Source organism: Ceratotherium simum, chromosome 3 (assembly GCF_057802395.1).
Source record: "Ceratotherium simum simum isolate JZ-2026a chromosome 3, ASM5780239v1, whole genome shotgun sequence".
Taxonomy (NCBI): Eukaryota; Metazoa; Chordata; class Mammalia; order Perissodactyla; family Rhinocerotidae; genus Ceratotherium; species Ceratotherium simum.
Genome location: NC_141902.1, coordinates 46504635 through 46525656, shown reverse-complemented (window position 1 = coordinate 46525656; position 21022 = coordinate 46504635). Strand labels below are relative to the sequence as shown.

Genomic DNA, 21022 nt, shown 5'->3' with positions numbered 1-21022 from the left:
AAATAAAAGCGAATGTCTGGCATAACAGTCATAATTAACCATATGAAATGCAGAAACATTTACAGACATGATCAAGCTAAATGTTAATAACCTAAGAAGCGAAATGCTATAAAATACATGAAAATATTCAAACAATAGATATAAAAGACATAAATATTAGAAGACTTTTCCAGTAAATTAATTCTTTTAACTAAATACATTAGAATCCTGTTATGAAATAACTACATTTTTACTTTGCCACATTGAGCTAATCGTGTCTTATGATCTATGTGAACATAAAATCTCAGTAGAGTTGGGACAACACAGGAGAAAATGTTCTAATATTTTACAACATTATAAAAGAGTTCCACTATTTATTCATTTAATTGACCCTAATTTCCATTCAACTGAGCTCTCTGAAGGTAAGCAAAGCACTCTCTTACTCATCTTTGTATGCATTCTCCAAATTCATCCATGAAGGAAAGAAGAAAGGAAGATAACGGGTTAATGAATTTAGTAAATTCACCAAACGCCTCCAAAGCTACTTCCTGACAACACATGATTGCATTAAACCTTTTTAGACCTGTGAGGTCTGGATGCTTTATAGTAATTTTATTACTATAAAATTCATGGTTTTAAAACAGAATTCCAGTGAACTCCAACTAAAGCTCCACAATAGGATAAGTTGGGTCATATAAAATAAAACGTAATTAGAACAAACATTTCTAATGCATATGTCTGCTCCATCACCTCCAGGTTTTCACCCTAGGTTTCAATCAGGATTGAGATTCATAAACAAAAAAGTAAAATAGCAACACCAAAAACAATACAGCCCAGTTAGAGTTCATGAGGAGCTCACATCAAGATGGATGCTGACGTGACACTGACAAGGCATTACTAGGAGCAACAGCCTAAAGGACACTCCCTTCGTAAGCTAGGCTAAAGAATCTGAATATAAATGCACCCTATTGCATAAAAGAGAACCATATCTCATTAAAAAAGAACAGTGATTAGCAAATATTTTCTCAAAACAGAAATACATCAGGGACTCAAGCATGGTCCTTGCTCTCATTGGAACTAACATCTAACTGGACTTGCTCTCAAATCATTCAGAAAAAAATTTTTAAATAAAAATATGTGGGCACACATGCACATACAGAGAGAGAAAGAATGATAAAGTAAATGCAAATAATTGAGGAATCTAGGTAAAGGGTAGAAGGGAGCTCCGTGCACTATTCTTGGAAGATTTCTGTAAGTTTGAAAAACTATGGCAAAATAAAAAGTTACAAAAAATATATATAACTGGAAAGATATCCATAAAAAGTTTAACATACTGGCTAAAAGAGTAATTCAGACAAATGAATTAAGAAGGTGAAGTGCTCACATCCAACTAGAGCAAGGGTCAGCAAACTCTAGTCCACAGGCCTAACCTGGCCAGATGTCTGTTTTTGTATGGCTGCAGGCTAAGGATGGTTTTTACATTTTTAAATGGTTGGGAAAAAAATCAAAAGAATAATATTTCATGACACACAACAATTACATGAAATTCAAGTTTTAATGTCCATAAAAAGTTTTCTGGGAATACAGCTGTGCTCATTCATTTACACGCTGTCTATGGCTGCTTTTTTTTTTTTAATTTTATTTTTTTTCCCCCAAAGCCCCAGTAGATAGTTGTATGTCATAGTTGCACATCCTTCTAGTTGCTGTATGTGGGACGCTGCCTCAGCATGGCCGGAGAAGCGGCGCGCCGGTGCACGCCCGGGATTCGAACCCGGGCTGCCAGCAGCGGAGCGCGCGCACCCAACCGCCAAGCCATGGGGCCAGCCCCTATGGCTGCTTTTGAGCTATACAAGAGTAGAATTGAATGGCTGCAATAGACAACATAGAGCCCCCAAAGCCTAAAACATTTATTATCTGGCCCTTTACAGAAAAAGTTTCTCAACTCCTAAACTAGAATGATTAAGAAAGCTTCACAGAAGACATGGAGCTTCAGAGGTACCTTTCATTAGGAGAAGGATTTAGATAAGCAGAAAGCCAGATTATCCCAGCAACCTGAGTTTATATACTTTTTACAGTGGTTTATGTATCACTATTAAGCCAACTAAGCATTGGGAGAATCTGGTTTATCATGAAACCTCTAAGTGACTGAGGCATAAGGCTGTCCAACTTACTTAGAATAGTTTACCTTGGATCGTCTTTTCCTAGAAGTCCTAGTATTCTCAAGAGCTGAATTTGTAACCATGGTGCTGGCACACTGTGGTAATTGAAATCTACTGGGAGCTTTCCTCCAACTACTTGCTTCAAAATTGTTACAAAACTCCCAGTCAAGTCTTTATATACAGATGAATTCTCCTACATCCAAAAAAATGAAACAAAATAAAACAAAACAAAAAACTTTCTGTTAATAAAAGTCTTATCAAATATAGAATTGAGCTGGCTGAAATGCCATACAGAATCCATCTTAATAAATGCTTACTTAGAAGTTTCATGTTCACATTTAATGAAACAGTGCTCTAACCTGTATAATTTCTTCCACACTGAAACTCCTCTGTCTACCAGATCCAAAGCTGAATCATCCCCCAAAAAGCTTCCACCACTCTCTACTTGTCCCCACACAGTTTAATCACATTTCAAATTTCTTATAATTAAGTCTTAGATAGAACCTTTAATAGCTAATGTCAGCAACGAAAGCAAAAAGTGAAAAGAACTGGCATACTGAAAAAAGGGCAGTAGTACTTCTACATTTGAGGAAAATCAAGGCCTGTTTGCAATCTCTGTACTTTGTTTGCAAGACTTCTCATGTAAACGAGCTAACTGTGCTCTGGGCGGAAGAGCGTAGCCAACACTACTCAAACATTCAAACCCCCAACATCAGTGAGCCTGCCTGTCAAAAATTCATCAACCCTATAGTATTTAACCATATTTTATGATTCTGAATGAGTGTGTCTTGATTATCTATCTGACTATCTCTTGGACTGGGGAAAATAAAATACACATTTCTCAAAATGAACATTAGGTTCTTCATTGTAATTTTTATTATGCATCAAGGACAAATTTTTTGGAAGGGAAATAATAGCTCTTTCAAAGTTTAGTAAATGCTAGAGGAAAAGTAAGATTTAATTCAAATATCTATTTATAACATAATATTTTGGAACACAATGCATAAAAGTGAAGACAAGCTTCAGTTCTGTAATTTTAAATTGACTTCAATGGAATATTCCATTTTGTTATGAGGTACTCATGAAATCTCTCACGAATACATACTTTCAGACCCAAAGAGTTTCACACAATACACTGGGGCTGAATTAGTATAAATCCATGTCACAATTTACAAAATTTTTTTACCACACCATTCAACTCTCTCGTCTGACACAGTACCAACGTATGGAGTCAACACTGTAGTTTATACCTTGCACAACCTCCACTGGTTCTCCTCATTTCTATAAGCTGTTATATGCATCTCATGAAGTTGTATAAGAGAGTCACTGCTTGAAAAACCTCAAATCTGCAAATTTCAATCTCCTTCCATAATTCCATAACTATCATTTTCCATGCTTCTTTAGTAACATGAACAAATTTTAGGCTTTAAAAAAAGACTAATTCTGTAACATGCCTACAACTCATGTTATCAACAACTTGCAAAAATTACTATTAAAAAGTCAATGATAAAAACTTAAAATGTTAATTTTACTGAAAAATCTAGTTTTCTTTTAATTCCATAATTATATTTTCCTAATGGTAACTACTCATTACCTGCTGATATTTCCAACTTACCTTAATCATCCTAAGGTATATGTGCAAGGAAGCAGCCATGACCCCAACATCTCTGTCACAAAGTGCTTTCCGAAACTTAATATGAATATGCTGTACTTGACTGGGAGCAATGAGATGGAATTTGTATAATGCCAGAACAGCTTTTCTCCGAATAATCTCCCTAAAGATAAAAAACGATATCTAAACAAACCATCTGAATTGTCAAGCATTTAGTCTGAAAAGATTATAGACCAGATGATTTCCAAATATCAGCTATTACCTTAATCTAAAAAGAAAGAGAGAATTATACATTTATTATTAATTTCTTTATTCTAATCTACCAAACTATAAAAAGTAGTTATCTCTAAGATGTAAGACTTCAAGAGATTTCTTTTTTGTGTGTGAGAGGAAGATTAGCCCGGAGCTAACATCCGTTGCCCATCCTCCTCTTTTTGCTGAGGAAGACTAGCCCTGGGCTGACATTCGTGCCCATCTTCCTCTACTTTATATGGGATGCCGCCACAGCATGGCTTGACAAGCAGCACGTCAAGTCTGCGCCTGGGATCCAAACCTGCGAACCCCGGGCCGCCAAAGCGGAGTGCACAAACTCAACCACTACACCACCAGGCTGGCCTCCAAGACTTCAGGAGATTTTAACTGCCCATGTTACATATTTCCATAGTTATGGAATTTTTTGGTAACAAGCATATATTACTTTTGAAACCAGAATAAACAAGATAAACAAATTCCTTAATTCCCTAATTTCATTTTTGAAGACGATTTCTCTAGAAATTGGGAAAAGAATCAACAGTAAGTTTAAATTAGTATGAGGTAATTTTGGCTAGTAATATTAAACAGCCTCTTCATTAATATAAAAAGTCTCTTTAACATTCTAGCTTTTCACATTTCTTTTTTTATACCATGGGCAATCACACTCCAAATACTTTAGGGGGACAGGGAAGTATGGGAAGACTCACATTAAAAGATGTTACTCCTCTCATTGCCAAACTCATGTTTCAAAAACCTCATTACAATGAAGAGGAGAGGGGCAGGAGGAGGGAGAAAGGGGTGACAGGGCACATATGTGTGGTGATGGATGGTAATTAGTCTTTGGGTGGTGAATATAATGTAGTCTACACAGGAATGGAAATATACTGATGTACACTTGAAATTTATATAATGTTATAAACCAATGTTACCTCAATAAAAAAAAAGTATGGGGCCGGCCCCGTGGCTTAACAGTTAAGTGCGCGCGCTCCGCTGCTGGCGGCCTGGGTTTGGATACCGGGCGCACACTGACGCACCGCTTCTCCAGCCATGCAGAGGCCGAGTCCCACATACAGCAACTAGAAGCATGTGCAACTATGACATACAACTATCTACTGGGGCTTTGGGGAAAAAAAATAAATAAATAAAAATTAAGTATGTATAATTAAAATACTGTAATCACAAAAGAAAAATGGAAAATGACTGCAAACTTTTTCCTAGCTTTAAAGGTTATGAAATTAAAGAGGCTTCGTCAAAAACAAAATAATTCCAAGCGTGGTGAAAAAGTAATTCAAGCTGATAAGGAGAAAGTTAAGGAATCTTATAAGATAAGATTAGCAGAAAACTACAAGTTAAGGTTTATTTACATATATTCTGCTATAAAACAGAATTTGAGCACTGCAGTTTTCACCTAAAAGCATCCCCAATACACCGAAGCTCTGCATTCATAGCACTTGAACCATTTCCAAATGTTTTCCATTATTTCACTTTATCCTCAAAACAACTTGGTGAGAACTAAGGAGCTTCAACCAACCCCACATAGCCAAAGGAAAAACAGGACCACTGCCGGTTAGTGGTACAAGTGGGAGGAAAGCCAAGGATTCCTGACACTAAGGCTCGCTGTCTCTCAGTTTAACTTTAGAAAGCTGCCTGACATTCTTCTAAACCCACATAAAAATAAAGGACGATGCTATCGGGGATTTCTGCACTGTATCTGGCAGTCAACAAATATCCTCTACCCTGGTAGCATTAAGTTAAAGATACAATAAATTTTTGAGTATAAACTTTTTGTTTTGAAATATATAGTATACACACCTATTCAAAAAGAATTTACTTACTTAGAATGTTGAAGTTTATCTTCTATTAATGGAAGAACAGCTGGAATCATTTCTTGAGGAAAAATCTGGCTGACGATAGTAAGTGCCATACATACTTCTACCAGGTTAGTGCTCTGCAAGTCCTGACGTAATTATTAAGCACAGAAAACATTCAGTACAGATTTCAAAACTAGGGATAGTGAGCTCAATATACTTAAGTCCCACATACTTAATAGTTTTCTACTAACTTTATAATTAATTTGTACATTCAGGTTTACCTCATATTTTATAGGAATATCTCTGTTTCATTTTCCTTAATACAGTCATTAGATAAATATAGCCAAAAAGCAACTGATCCAAAAGGAAATAGTATTTCTGCTCTAACACTGGCCAACTAGTCTCCTTTATTATAGTCCTTAAAACTTTTCTAAACTAATAACAAAACAATTTTACGAATTTTTCTTCTTAATGATATGAGTGGAAGTTTAAAAGGAAATAATTCTCAAATATATACAATAAAATGTATGCATTCATATATACTTATATACGCACAAAGTCTATAAATCATTCTAATAGAACCTGAAAATATGTTTTAGAAAGTTTGGAAAAATTTAAGCTACTAGTAACCTTAATAAGGTACATGATTTAAAATTCAGAAAGTACTATACAAACACACACAGACTCACATATCAAAAGACTGACACAAGATAAACATGAAAAGCTCAACAATTCAATTATACTTCATTACCAATTTTGATTAAAAGTTTAACAGGAAAAAATATTGTGAGTGTGGATTAAATTGTTTTTATTACCTGTATATTTCAGTTACCCAATTATACTCTATTCTCCTTTAAAATGACTTTTAGAATTTAAAAGACTTCAATTATTCAATTTATATCTATACCCCTTTAGAACAGACCCTAGAGAAAAAGACAACAGCTGGAAAGTGCACCTGACTAGAAGTCTGGAGACTTTAGTTATAATTCTAACTCTCCTTTTTTAAATGAAACAGTAATAACAGCATCAGTAGCAACTACTACTTTATATAGTGTTTTATTTAACCCTCACAACTTGGCTAAGTTCTCTCTCTCCATTTTATAGATAGAGAAACTGATCTTAAAGATCTTTCTAAGCCCATTCTGTAACCCTACCTTCTTCCAAAAATATCTAATGCAATATGATTAAGGAGAAATGTCAGATGCCTGCAGGAATAATTTAAGACTGCATATTAACCAACATACAATACAGTACCTTTACAACTGTATTCACAAGGAGAAGCAACAGTTCATGACTTTCATGTAGAAATAAAGAAACAGCCAAATAACCTATAAAATTTGAGGGGAAAAGTCTCATTATTACCTGCCAAAAATTAACTTTTCCCAAGAAGTTAAAGCAATAACATATTCGAAAACTTAAGGGTCAAAGATAACCAGTTATAGGTAAATATAAAAACAAATTGCAAAATATGAGGTTCAAAAACTTCAGTAAGGAAGATTCCAGGTGTTCTTCATCCTGAAATCTTTCAGAATTATGTACTTCACAGGATATACCTGAAATGGAAAAGAGGCTATGTGTACCAACTCAAAAGTTCTGTAAATGACAGGAATATACCCCTTCTATCTCCTGTGCAAATCTCTACACAGTCAATCAAAACATCTTCTATCTTGTAGCTAAACACATAACTATTCAAAAACTAATAACTACTACAGTTAACAGTGAGTTACTGGCTATTTGTATTTTTGAATGGGCTACCTAATACCAATCCCTATGATGTAAATCATATATTAAGCCATAAACAATACCTTATTGTCTCAATCTGAAGATGCACTATTGAATAACAGTTATTGAGGAAAGAAACATTGTCCACCACATTAAATGTACTTACTGACTTAGGCATTTTTATTTCAATAATATTAAAACATAAAAAAGTATATCTTAGGATTGAGGAAATACATTAATACTACGACAAATGCGATGTAATCTAGATGCTCCATTTCATTTTCCTGTCACCCTTCACGTTGATGACATTTGCTAGACAGTTACTATGGGTCAAGTAAGTTACAAGCCTCACCTCATTTAATCCTCACAACAGCTCTATGAGGTAGGTATTATTATTATCCCCAGTATAATAATGAGGCTCCGAAAACAGTAATTGCCCAAGGTCTACAGCTATTACATGGTGCAGCCAGGACTCAAACCCAGCCAGCAGATTTAGTTCATGTTTTTAACCCCTATGCTGTGATGTCTCTCTACACAGTCTATCTTGAGGCTCTATTCCCTGACCCCCATCCTCATTGTTCTTCGTTCTTCTCAATTCTTTCTGCCCTTTTATTAGGGACTCTAATGTGAACTATCCCCATCATCACCCAGCATCCATACTGTCTGTGTCTGTTGTGGAACATGGGAAAACTGTTAGAAACTTCCTATTCTCACAACCAAGTAGTAGCGGCGTGACCCACTGAGACATCTTCACTGAAGGTCAGAGGAGCCGAGCTATCACTCCCACAATCATGAGAGAGAAAAAACTAACCAGGGCCAAGAAAGAGATGAGAAAAACTCTAGAGAGCATTTAAAGCAGAGATTAGGTCTTATCAGACTGCTGAGAACTCATCTGTTCAGCCAAGGTATCACCCACACCCACGTCACAAATATCAAGGTACAAGATCAACAAACCAACCCAAGACCATCTCAATGAAACCTTAATTCTACCTGTTACAAAGACTATGCTAACTGTTTTGACAATCACAAAACAGGGAAAAAGATTTTCTGTAACTCAAAAAATAAGAAAAGTTTCAAGAAAACAAAGAATAACAACTATGATTATAGAGTATATTTGATATGACCAAGAGTGAGGTACAGTGGGCCGGCCCTGTGGCTTGGTGGTTAAGTGCGCGCGCTGCGATGCTGGTGGCCCGGGTTCGGATCCCGGGTGCGCATCGAGGCACCACTTCTCCGTTCATCCTGAGGCCGAGTCCCGCATACAGCAACTAGAAGGATGTGCAGCTACGACATACAACTATCCACTGGGGCTTTGGGGGGAAAAAATAAAATAAATAAAATCTTTAAAAAAAAAAAAAAAAAAGAGTGAGGTACAGAATAAGAACACAGGCTGTGGGCCGGCCCTGTAGCTTAGCGGTTAAGTGCACGCACTCCGCTGCTGATGGCCTGGGTTCAGATCCCGGGCGCACACCGATGCACTGCTTCTCCGGCCATGCTGAGGTCGCGTCCCACATACAGCAACTAGAAGGATGTGCAGCTATGACAGACAACTATCTACTGGGGCTTTGGGGGGAAATAAATAAATAAATAAATAAAATTAAAAAAAAAAAAAAGAACACAGGCTTTGACTCATAGAAACTTGGGTTCATATTCTGGCTCCACCATTTATTATCTCTATGACCTTAGACAAGTGATTCGACCTTTCTGAGCCTCAGTTTTCTCCCCTGTAAAATGAAATACTATCTCACAAGATAAAGCACCTAACACAATGCCTGACTTAATGGGTACTGAAATCTATCTATTCAACAATATTCATATAAGAAGTAACAGGGTATTCTCCATCAGAGAAAGCACCAAAGCTAGGCTCAGAAATCTCAGGAGAGTGGATGAAGCAATAGTACCAGGGTAGAGACACATAAACAGTTTAAATGCTCTCTTAGAAAAACAACTTCCAGGGGGCTGGCCCTGTGGCTGAGTGGTTAAAGTTTCCCATGCTCCACTTCCGCGGCCCAGGGTTCACGGGTTCGGATCCCGGGCACGGACCTACTCCACTCATCAGCCATGCTGTGGAGGCATCCCACATACAAAATAGAGGAAGACTGGCACAGATGTTAGTTCAGGGCTAATCTTCCTCAAGCAAAAAAAAAAAAAAAAAGAGGAAGATTACCAACAGATGTTAGCTCACCAAAAAAAAAACATAACAACAACAATTCCTGCTCATTAGCACATATAAAGAATATCTGACACCTGCAGGTATATATATCTCTCTAGTTGACAATAAAATATTTTCCTAAGGAAGATCATGAATTTCAATAAAAATGACTCTGGGGTCTTCTTTAAGATAAGCCTCCCTAACTATGAGTAACACATGTACAAGGTTATTCATTGCAACGTTATTTATAAGAGCAAAACTAAAAAACAATCCACATGCCCACCAATACAGACGTAGTTGAAAAGACTGGTATCCATCCACCCAAAGAAAACCATGCAACTGTACAGAAGTCTGAAGATGTCAAAAGAAGGTGTAGAATAATCTATATAGCACCCTATCTTTTGTGTCAGAAAGATTGTGCAAGTGTGTATCCATGCATTTGCTTGTTTTTTCAACAAGAAACAATGGAAAGATTAATCAGAAACTAATGAAAATAGTTACCTATGGGGGTCTCGGGCAAACTGGGCAGAGAGGCTAGAGACGCAAGTGAGACTTCTCTGATTATATCTTTTTATGAAGTCTTAACTTTTGAACCAGGTAACACTTTACATATTTTAAAAACAAAATTAAATTGAAAATGAAAAGAATTACATGAGAGTCTAAGAAGCAGAATACAGCAATAGTTGTACAAAATAACTACCCCACCAATCACCTAATATTTACTGACTATCTATTGTTTCCAAATTTCCTGCCTTTAGGGATCTTAGAATTGGTTTGGGAGCTAAGACATTAATATATGCAAAGATAACAGCATAAGATAACAGATGGGAGGAGTCATCTGAGTGATCACAGAAGAGTTAAAACTTGGGTTTGGAATATAGAAAGGGAGAGACAGGATGCCAGAGGATATACTACTTGGAGGGAAGAATACAACAAATCTAGAAAATAGAAGAGTATTTTGGGTGGAGTGAGTTTCAACAAGTGGAATATTGTGTGCATATAGTCTCTGAATCTTTACCAAGACATCTCCCACCCCCAGCCCATCATCTGACAGCAAAGGTCAATATAACTTGTGAAGAATGCTGGTCCTTGACAACATGACACTATCAACTCCTTTGAATAAAGAATATCTTCTACTCCTTTATTATTCTAAAGTGTTTCCTCCTTGGGATTCTGATATAAAGCTGAACCCATATGAATAGAATATTGAGGTCCTTGAAAGGATTTTTCCAAATAGCCCTAAAGGTTGATTATAGAGACAAAATTTTTAAAAAGATATCTCTAATCCTCATAGCTAACATTTGTGAAACTGAGAACAGGAAATTTAAAATTATTCAAGTCAATTTCAGTTTCACTGTATTAAGAAACATTTCTGATCATTAAACTGATGAGGTCAGACTTATTAAAATCAGCTTTATTGAGGTATAATTTACATACAAGAAAATTCACCGATTTTAAGTGTATAGTTCAATGAGTTTTGATAAATATATAGTCATTTAACCACCATCACAAGAACACGCAACTTTCAATCTTCTCTACAACTCCAAAATGCTATGAATCAGGAAAACTGATTTCATTTATAGGCTTTGAGTTTTTGAAGTGTTATTTTTTAAAGCTTTGGAAATTACACGGCAGTGTTCTAAAAACATAATATGAACATGCCATCATGTATTTTGTATAGTAGCTGGAACTTGAAGGACAACTTTACATATAAAAGTCTTAAATACATACATACCTACTCTTTTTTCTAAAAGATTTCCTTGTTGTGCCAACTTGATTGCATGTATATAGCCAAAGGAAGCATCATATCCAAGCATTTCACAATATATAAGTCTCACCATACATTCCTTCATCATTTTCTGAAAAGCAAAATATCCAGTAACTATAAAGATAAATAAAATATTTTGATTTTTTTTATTATGTTGTAATCATTTAACAGGGGGATCCTTTAATCCTGGCACTGAAAAGATAACAAATATATATTATAAATTAATCATCCAAAGTCAGACTTTATGAATAAAAGTTGCTCCCAAACTTAACTACCAACAGTATTGATTTTAGTAAAATTATTTCAATATTTTGTTAGTGACAACACTATAAAACAAATCAATTGTAACTACTTCTAATTCTAGGTGCATGCTGTGTAAAATTTGGTTATAATGTGAGACACAGGGTCCTCAGACACAATTTCACCTACAGTAATCTGACTTGGCTTCTAGAATGCAGCACATCATTGTAATATACTTTGTCAAATGAAAACACCCATAAAATTCCAACAAGTCAGTAATAATTTCTGTAATGAAAATATTTTTCACATTTAAAAACCAAATTGCACCTGGACTTTCTTCAGAATTATTATGCTTTATATAATACGCAAAAGTTTGCTTTATAGGAATTCTTTCCAACAACTTCCACAATTATTATGAACTGAAGGGCATGATTTCATTAATGGTATAGCCATTTCAATATTTAATTTTTTAACTGGGTTTTTCAATATTTACCACAGAAGCTAATAAGTTGTTTTAGGAGATTCCATAAATTTGTTTTATTAGTATGATAATATTTGCATTTTCAATATTTACAGCAAACCTTAATCTGAAATAAAAAATATAAATAAAATGTGTTTCAAAATAAGAAAAGCTCACAGACTATTTTAATATCTAAAAATTGGTTAGGGTTAGTATATTACAGAATTAGTAAATCATAAAATGCTTAGAAAACAGCAAAATAAAATGTTTTAAAGTAAGCATAATAACGTTTAATGTTTCATCATATATATTTCATTCATATATATATACACATACATATATATGTGTGTGTGTAAATATGAAGAGTTTAAAAAGAAACCATAGGAAAATCTTAGGGGAATAAGACAATTCAGGTCGCTTGCATTTACAGTAACCAAAGTTAATTCAACAGCACATTAATTAAGACTACTAAATACTGAGAAAACAAGCTTAAACAATACTGGAAGTCCCTCTTCAAAGGCTTCTGCATCAACTAAAATGAAAGAGTTCATTTAAGCCATTAAGTATCAACTCTGGTTTTATAACATTTTATCTCAGTTTTTTTCAAAAGTCATTATGAACTTTAAGTAAAATTATCTTGCATACATTATTATTCTCATTTTTGCAAAAGAAAGTGCCTTTCCCAAGCAGGAATTCACTTTACAATATCTCTAACAAACTGTCATCCAACCTCTACACGACCACCAGATTCCTCTGTAAAGTATGCCCAGAGCTGGATGGCCATAACTATTATAAAATTTTCCTTCCAAACTCTGGCTCCCTAACTTCTACCTATTTATCCAAGTTCTGCCCACACCAGGTTTATGCCGGTGGCAAGAAAAATTGTATTTACTGATGCCAATTACAGAAAATGGAAATCAAACAAAACAAAAACAGAGAAACCATTTCTGCTTAAGATTTCTATCAAGTATAATGAAGCACAATGATTTTAGATATACACACAGACATATACATATCTATACACGTACACACATATACACGTAAATATATCAGATTAACTATGTTTTCAGTTTCATTTGTCCACACGTTATTATGATCATAAAAGGAAATATATACATTTTCTCAGACTTTACAAGTGTTATTCACATACATGATCATGTGTTCACACAAAATGATCACCCCAATATTTTTATTAGAAGAACATTCCCACAGTGACTTAGACACAGAAGGCACTCACTAAATACTTGCTGAATAAATGTTGCTTGGAAAAATCTCATTATATGAAACCACATGAAAATTAAAAGAAAAAAAATGAGGTCTTAATCTAACTATGCAGGGAAGGTCTCAGAGTGGCCTGCATGTAGTGGCCACTCATTAAATAGTTGCTGAATGAATGCTGTTCAAAAAATCAAATTATATGGAACCAATTTTTTTAAAAAACTGGATCTTGATTTAGCTGTTGTGCAATATACTCAGTTTTACAGCAATAAAACCATTTTTCTACCTTGTCAGCCAACCTATACTATAATACTAAAATGAGAGATCTACAATATATCAATGCAGGTCCAAAAATAATATCATTTTTTTTTGCTGAGGAAGATTCACCCTGAGCTAACATCCATCGCCAATCCTCCTCTTTTTTGCTTGAAGAAGATTGGCCCCGAGCTAACATCTGTTGAAAATCTCCCTCTATTTTGTATGTGGGCCACCACCACAGCATGGCCACCAACCAGTGGTGTAGGTCTGTGCCCAGGAACTGAACCCAGGCCACCAAAGCAGAGCACACCAAACTTAACCACTAGGCCACTGAGGCTAGCCCCAAAAATACTGTTTTAAGTGATATATTCTAAACTTTTCCCAGTGTACAACATTAAAACAATAATATGAGGAGTGGAGTCCCAGGAGTATTGACACATTTATGTAATTATCATCACATTGGCACTGAACTGACATCAGTCAACCAAGTCTTGCTCCAGTACAGCCAGTCAATAATAAAGGCTAAAGTTAACGTATGACTTGCTACCATCCATAACCGATTTTGACTATGATAAATTAGATTTTAGCAACTGATCAATTAGATCAAGTCCATAATGGACCAGATTTCAAATTCAAAATGTGCTGGCACTGACTATGCAAACATACCAGTGTTGTAGTAGGAGCAGAAACAGTTGCTTTCAGATTACTCAATTCCTGCTGGATTAATTTCTCTTCCTCCTGAAAAAGCGAAAATATTTAAATGCATGAATAACTATCTTTTTAAACTATAACAGTATTTGTTAAAGGAAAAATATAATTTTATAATACTTTCAATAAAAAAGAAACATTATTTTAAAGGAGAGTTACAAAAATTATCTACTTAATCCAATGAACCTGAAATCAACAATCCAAAGAGGCTTATGCACCCCTATGTTCATTGCAGCATTATTCACTATAGCCAAGAAATGGAAGCAACCCAAGTGTCCCTCAACTGACAACTGGATCAAGAAGATGTGGTATATATACACAATGGAATACTACTTGGCCATAAAAAAAGACAAAATCGTCCCATTTGCAACAACATGGATGGACCTGGAGGGTATTATGTTAAGTGAAATAAGCCAGAAAGAGAAAGACAAACACCGTATGATCTCATCCATAAGTGGAATATAAACCAACACATGGACAGAGAAAACTGTATTGTGGTTACCAGGGGCAATGGGGGTAGGAGGTGGGCACAAGGGGTGAAGGGAGACATGTATATGGTGATCGACAAACAAAAATGTACAACCAAAATTTCACAATGTTATAAACTATTAAGACATCAATAAAAAAAATTATCTGCTAAACATTTGCCTAAAGGCATTTCTCCAACCCTCAGAATCATTCCTGGAAAGAATAAATATTCCCAGGCTAACCCACCATTCCTCTTTTCTTCACTGTTACTGTCCCCTAAAGGATGGTTTAGCAGAAAATGGTTTAAAAAAAAATTAATGGTGGAGAGAAAGCAGAAAAGAAATTCTTCATGTACTGGCCCAGGATAAGGTTCTCACACTTAAAAGTAAAATGTCTTCATGGAATAGAGAAATATGGTAAGAAGGCAGAAACAGAAATCGCTCTTTTCCCTTAAACCATATTCTTCTTCCCTATCCTTTTCTCCTCATTCCTCAAATACTTGCCCTCACTTCCCATCTCTCTCTCACACACATAACACATACACCAAGGTGGTCACTTCTACTGTCTGCAATGTATTTCATCTCCTTAAGCACTTGAAAATTGGCCCCATTTTTGGCTAATACAATGCTCTCTTTACATTATACATTGAATTAGCAGATGTCCATTAAGTGGCTAATCAAGAACTACTAGTGAAGTACTGCCACATTTACACACTTTATGTACAGTTTCAAACTGCAATTTAATTATTTTAAAAGAATAATTTTTTTAAATTTCATTCAGCCTCTCAAAAAATTAGCGAAGGACAAATGTTAAGACAAACAATACTAAGTCCACAAATAATGATTTCTGAATGTGAAGCAGACCCTCTCCAGTACAGCATCTTATTTCTGTTTTAAAAGAATATTTTAAACCCTCAGAGCACTTTGAAGAAAAACCTTCTCTGTGTTTTCTTCTTTCCTGGTACTTATACTTCATTGTATACTGCTTATACTTGTCTTAAGCCCAAGATGAATGATCAATTCCTTGAGAAAAGGAAAGGTTTTACTCTATTTCCTCAGTGTTTAACACATAACCTCTTCCATAAATATCTTTTGAACAAACTATGACATAACACATGATCTTTTTTCAAGATATGAACTCCATGAAGCTTTGAATTAGGTTCTTACACAATTCGTGCAACTACTAAAAGTCTGTGGGAACTTAATTTCTATGACAACTGCTCACTTTCGAAGCCCATCTGAGGCAGAGACTTACTCAGCAAATTTGACATTTTGGGAGAGTTAATACTTTTTCTTTGCCCCATCCGTTGGTCTAACCTAGGTTAAAGAACCTCAAGCTCCCCAAAGATATTCGACAACAAGTTCTGATGGCAAGGTCTGTTCCGGTGTGCGACACCCAGCAGTTGAGAGAACCGGGGGAGAGAGAGAATTTGAGGAGCGAAAGAAACTTTGCAGAAGGTGAATAATGCTGACACTTCCACTTGGTATTTTCACACGCTTGATGGCTCATCTAATCGTCGAAACAACCTATGAAATATGCTTTGGTACTCTTCCACTTCAACGTTCAGGAAATACAAGGAGGATCAAAGATCAAAGAGATCCGCCCCAGATAATAACGAGTCAGGGTCAGAGCCAACTGTGGAAACCTGGCCTCCGAGGCGTCAGTCTGGGCAGGCAAGTGAAGCTTCCAGACAGACACAAGGACGAACCAACACACACGCAGTCCTTGAGCCCCGCGGGAGGGCCAACCCCGAGGCTCGCCGCCGGACCAGGGCCGCCCAGCGCGGGCGCCTCCCCCTGGCGCCCCTGACCTCCCGGCCCAGCGGGCACCTACGTGCTTGGAGGTGAGCGCAGTGATGCCGCGGACGAGGCTGCCCAGCCGCGAAGAGAAGGACGCCTTCGCGGCCGCGGGCCCGCCAGCGGACTGGCTCTGCAGGAAAAGTCCCGGCAGCGCCGTCAGCGTCTTCTCCACAATGTCGCTCATCGCCGCCGCCGCTCGCGCTCGGGCCTCCGCCCGGCTTCATGCCCGACCCCTGCCCCGCCGCCCGCTCGGCCTCCGTAGGCACTTCCTGTTTGTTTGAAGAAGAAATCTTTATTCGCGTCCCGCCGGACAAACACAAGCGTTGTTCTCGAGAGAGGCCGCCGGAGGGCGCGAGAGTCCGCGCAGGAAAAGCAGCTCGCCACGCCTGCGCGCAGAGGTTGGCCGCCTGTGGACCAATGGAAGGACTGACAGTCCCGGTTTCGACGGCAGCCCAGCGATCCCGAGCATCTCTGGGTCCTCCTGAGGTAGTTGCTCGGGCCAGTCCCTCTTACACTTCGTCCTCGAAGATCTCCCTTTCCTTTGAGCTGCCTCCGTGATGCTCGAGACCGCACGGAGAGGGGCACTTTCCTGGCCCTCCTAAGGCCACCGCTCACTGCGGGACCGCGGGCAGTCCGCCCACCTCCCTCCACTGCACCCTGAGGGACCGGATCGATGCGGGTCCCACGCGCCGCCCTGGCGCTGGCGGTGCTGTGGACTCTGGTGGTGTGGAACGACAGCGTGGCTGCCCTGCGGATTCATCCTGCGTAGTTCAGAGCCCGCCGCCTACGGGGGGATCGTGGCCACTGCCGCTTCCCATCCACCCCTCTTATCCCGGGATTTGGGGAGGCAGCCGGGAAGGAGAAGCGGTCGGGTGGACACCGCTCGCCCACGGCCGACTCCTACTCAGCAGGTCGCAGTTTAAGGATCACTTTCCTGGAGCTGACTTCCTTGGCCCGGCAGACTAGATAGGTCTCCGTTCCGTACCCTCTCACAACGCTCCGTCCTCTTCCGTTTTAGAACTGATCAGAGTTGCCACCACGTGAATATTTATCTCCCTATGGAGAGGATATCTTATTCGTTGCTATTACCCCAGCTTCTACCTAGAACAGAATCTAGTACATACAGTGGTTCTCAAAATGTGGTCTGGTGACTTCCGAGGGTCCCTGAGACCCTTCCAGGGCATCCACAAAGTCAAAACTATATTCATAATATTACTTAAATGTTATTTGCTGTTTTCACTCGCATCCTCTTGGGAGTGTACAGAGAATTTTCAAGAGAACAGATGATTTACAATCGCTCTATTGGCTGGTGAAATGTATGCTTGAGTACTCTTGTGTTTTCTAGAACCTTCTAAGGTTTAGGGTATAAATATACACGTTTTCAGAGATTAACTCAGTTTGTTTTTGGTACTTCTAGTGTGCTCTTTCAGGCTATCTTCACTTATGCCTAATCTCTGTAACCTCATTAATTGTACAATAAATGTTTTTTTGAAATCCCTAAATTGTCCTTGTACCTATGCAGAAACACAAAAGCCCATTTTGTTGACTTGTTTTGCAAGAATTTTTTTAATTTATTGAAAACTTTTCTAAATATTTAAATTTTTTTTAAAGTTTATTTATTTATTTGTTTAGTGTGTGTGTGTGTGTGTGTGTGTGGAAGACCATCCCCGACCTAACATCTGCCAGTCTTCCTCTTTTTGTTGAGGAAGACTGGCCCTGGGCTAACATCTGTGCCCATCTTCCTCCACTTTATATGGGACACTGCCACAGCACAACCTGATAAGTGAAGCGGGGCGTTGGTGTGCACCCGGACCCAACCCGGGCCGCCAGCAGCGGAGCGCGCACACTTAACCGCTAAGCCGCGGGGCCGGCCCCTAAATATTTAAATTTTATCTAAAACTGTTATTCTTTTGGAATTTAATATTTTATTCTAAAATAAAATTTTGTTTATAATTTTTTGTTGAATTTTTAGGATCTTTCATTGGCTTACAAAAGGGAGATTAGACCACTTGCTTTCTTAATCCTCCCATATCTAAAGATGCTGAAAAAGATATTGACATCAATATCAGAGGCTTCTCTGACTCAGGTAAAGGGAAGAACCTGGGTGAAACTGTAAATAAGAAAGGAAAGTATGGCAAAACTTCATTTTTTCCTTTGGCTTTAGAGATGTTAATAATTTACCTTATTTGTCTTAGTCAACAGAACATTTTCAAATACTATTATGGTGCCAGTTAAGTTGAGGCATCATTTTGAGACCAATCATTCAGAGTTTAAAGGAAAGGGAATTGAATATTTTAAACATGATAAGCTCTTTAAAAGCCAAAGCTTTTTTGTTGCCACTTTTCAAACTAGAAATGAAAAACCCATTGAAGCATCTTACAGGTTCAATTATCGTATTGCACTGGCTGGAGAAGAGCATCTGAAAGCTGAGAGACTAATAACGCCTGTACGTTACTGAGTGAATGCCTGCTAAGTGAAATATCAGTCAGAGAAATCATGGCAGTGCTACTTTCCAAAGATGCAGTAACTCACCAAAGTAGAAATTTAGTTGCAAACATAAAGACTGAGTTAACATCTCATCTGCAGAATTATACTGCCTTTAAGATGGACAAAAATTATATCATTATGGTTGTAGTTAGACTTGTTGCTTTGCTTGTATCTGTCCAGTGTCAGCACTAACAAATACTTGAAGATCTTTTATAGAAATGCGTGGCAATAAACACAAGTGGTGCTGATATAAAGAACAATTTTTTAATCTCATAGTTTATCCTGGAACAACTGTACTGATATTTGCACTAATCGTGTGAAAGCAATACTGGCCAAAACCGCTGGCACCTTGGTACAAATCAAGGCAGAGGCTCCAAACTGTACTCTTCACCACCAGACACTCACAGTTAAAAAAAGAAGAAAAAAAATTTTTCCCCCAAGAATATCTTTAGTGAAGCAGTGAGAATTCTTAATTTTATTAAATGGCAACACTTCAGTACAATCCTTGTAAATATTGTGTGTGACAAAATGGGAAATACATAGAAAGCAGTTCCGATGCACAACCAGGTTTCTCAAGGAAAAGCTCTTGTGCAGGTGTTTGACGTGAAAGCTGCACTAGCCACTTTTCTTCACGGAACACAATTTTCAATGGAAATAATGATGAGGAAACTGTGGTTTTCTTGAAAATGAACAGTGAGTCTGTCACTTCCAGGAAAATAACTGACAGTATTTCTTGCCAACCTTTCAAAATTAGAATTTTGAAAAATGTGTATCTACCACCAGAAATGTGATAATTTCCCAATATATAAGGACTGTTCTGATAAGATTGGTAGTGATATTAATGAATGTGGTATTTTTATATTGTATAATTAAATGTGTCAACATTTGGAAGATATGTATAACTCAGTGAACCAATATTTTCCAAATGATCAATGCATGATGTTATTAATTATGCATGGACTAAAGATCCATTTAAAGTGCATATAGACCAAAGATTTTAATGTAACCCAGTACAAAGAGTTCCCTGATAGGTTTTCACATTCCACATTGCAACAACTACTTGTTGAGTTTTGGCGTATCAAAGAAGAATATCCACAATTATTTGAAAAGGCTATTCAAATACTCTCTTTTTCCCCCAAACTACGTATCTGTGTGAGACCAGGCTTTTTCATAAACTTCAAACAAAATAACAACCCTGTGGTAGGCTGATAATGGCGTCCAAGGATATGTCCACGTCCTAATCCTTGGAATTTGTGAATGTTAAGTTATATAGTAAAATTTGTGCAGATGTGATTAAGTTAAGAATCTTGAGATAAAGAGATTATCCTGGATTATCTCGGTGGGCCCTAAATGCCATCACAAATGTCCTTGTAAGAGAGAGGCAGAGGGAGATTAGCCACCACACACGAAAGAGAAATCGATAAGAAGATAGAGGCAGAGATTGGAACCAATCAGTCACAAATTAAGGAATGCCGGCAGCCACCAGAAACTGACAGAGGCAGGGAATGAATTTTCCTCTAGAGCCTCCAGAGGGAGCACTTCTCTGCCCATATCTTGATTTCCACCCAGTCAAACTGATGTTGAAGTTCTGGCCTCCACAGCTATAAGGGAATACATTTCTGTTGTTTTGAGCCAAGTTTGTAGTAATTTGTTACAGCAGCCCCAGGAAACTAACACAAACCCCAAAGCAACAGATTAAATGCAGATCCAGGCATGAGAATCCAGCTGTCTTGTATTAAGCCTGACAGTAAAGGGATTTGCAAAATCATAAAACAATGCCACTCCTCTCACTAAATTTTTTTGTTTTGAATATATAGCTGTTTGTCTTTTTTTTGTTTTGTTGTTGTTGTTGTTGTTGATTGGTGAGGAAGATTAGCCCTGAGCTAACATCTGTTGCCAATCCTCCTCTTTTTGCTGAGGAAGATTGGC

At 37.5% G+C, this 21022-nt stretch overlaps 1 protein-coding gene across 1 annotated transcript in view; it reads right to left on the bottom strand.

Moving 5' to 3' along the window:
• Positions 1-16838, bottom strand: part of AP4E1 (adaptor related protein complex 4 subunit epsilon 1) — a 55500-nt gene extending 38662 nt beyond the window's left edge. The window contains exons 1-7 of the mRNA XM_004421576.3: positions 16641-16838; positions 14298-14369; positions 11423-11546; positions 7068-7141; positions 5838-5959; positions 3754-3913; positions 2165-2331 (exon numbers count right to left, since the gene is read on the bottom strand). Of these exons, the coding sequence (XP_004421633.1) occupies positions 2165-2331; positions 3754-3913; positions 5838-5959; positions 7068-7141; positions 11423-11546; positions 14298-14369; positions 16641-16790 (869 nt within the window). The 5' untranslated portion in view covers positions 16791-16838. The remainder of the gene's footprint in view (positions 1-2164; positions 2332-3753; positions 3914-5837; positions 5960-7067; positions 7142-11422; positions 11547-14297; positions 14370-16640) is intronic.
• Positions 16839-21022: the final 4184 nt, after the last annotated feature.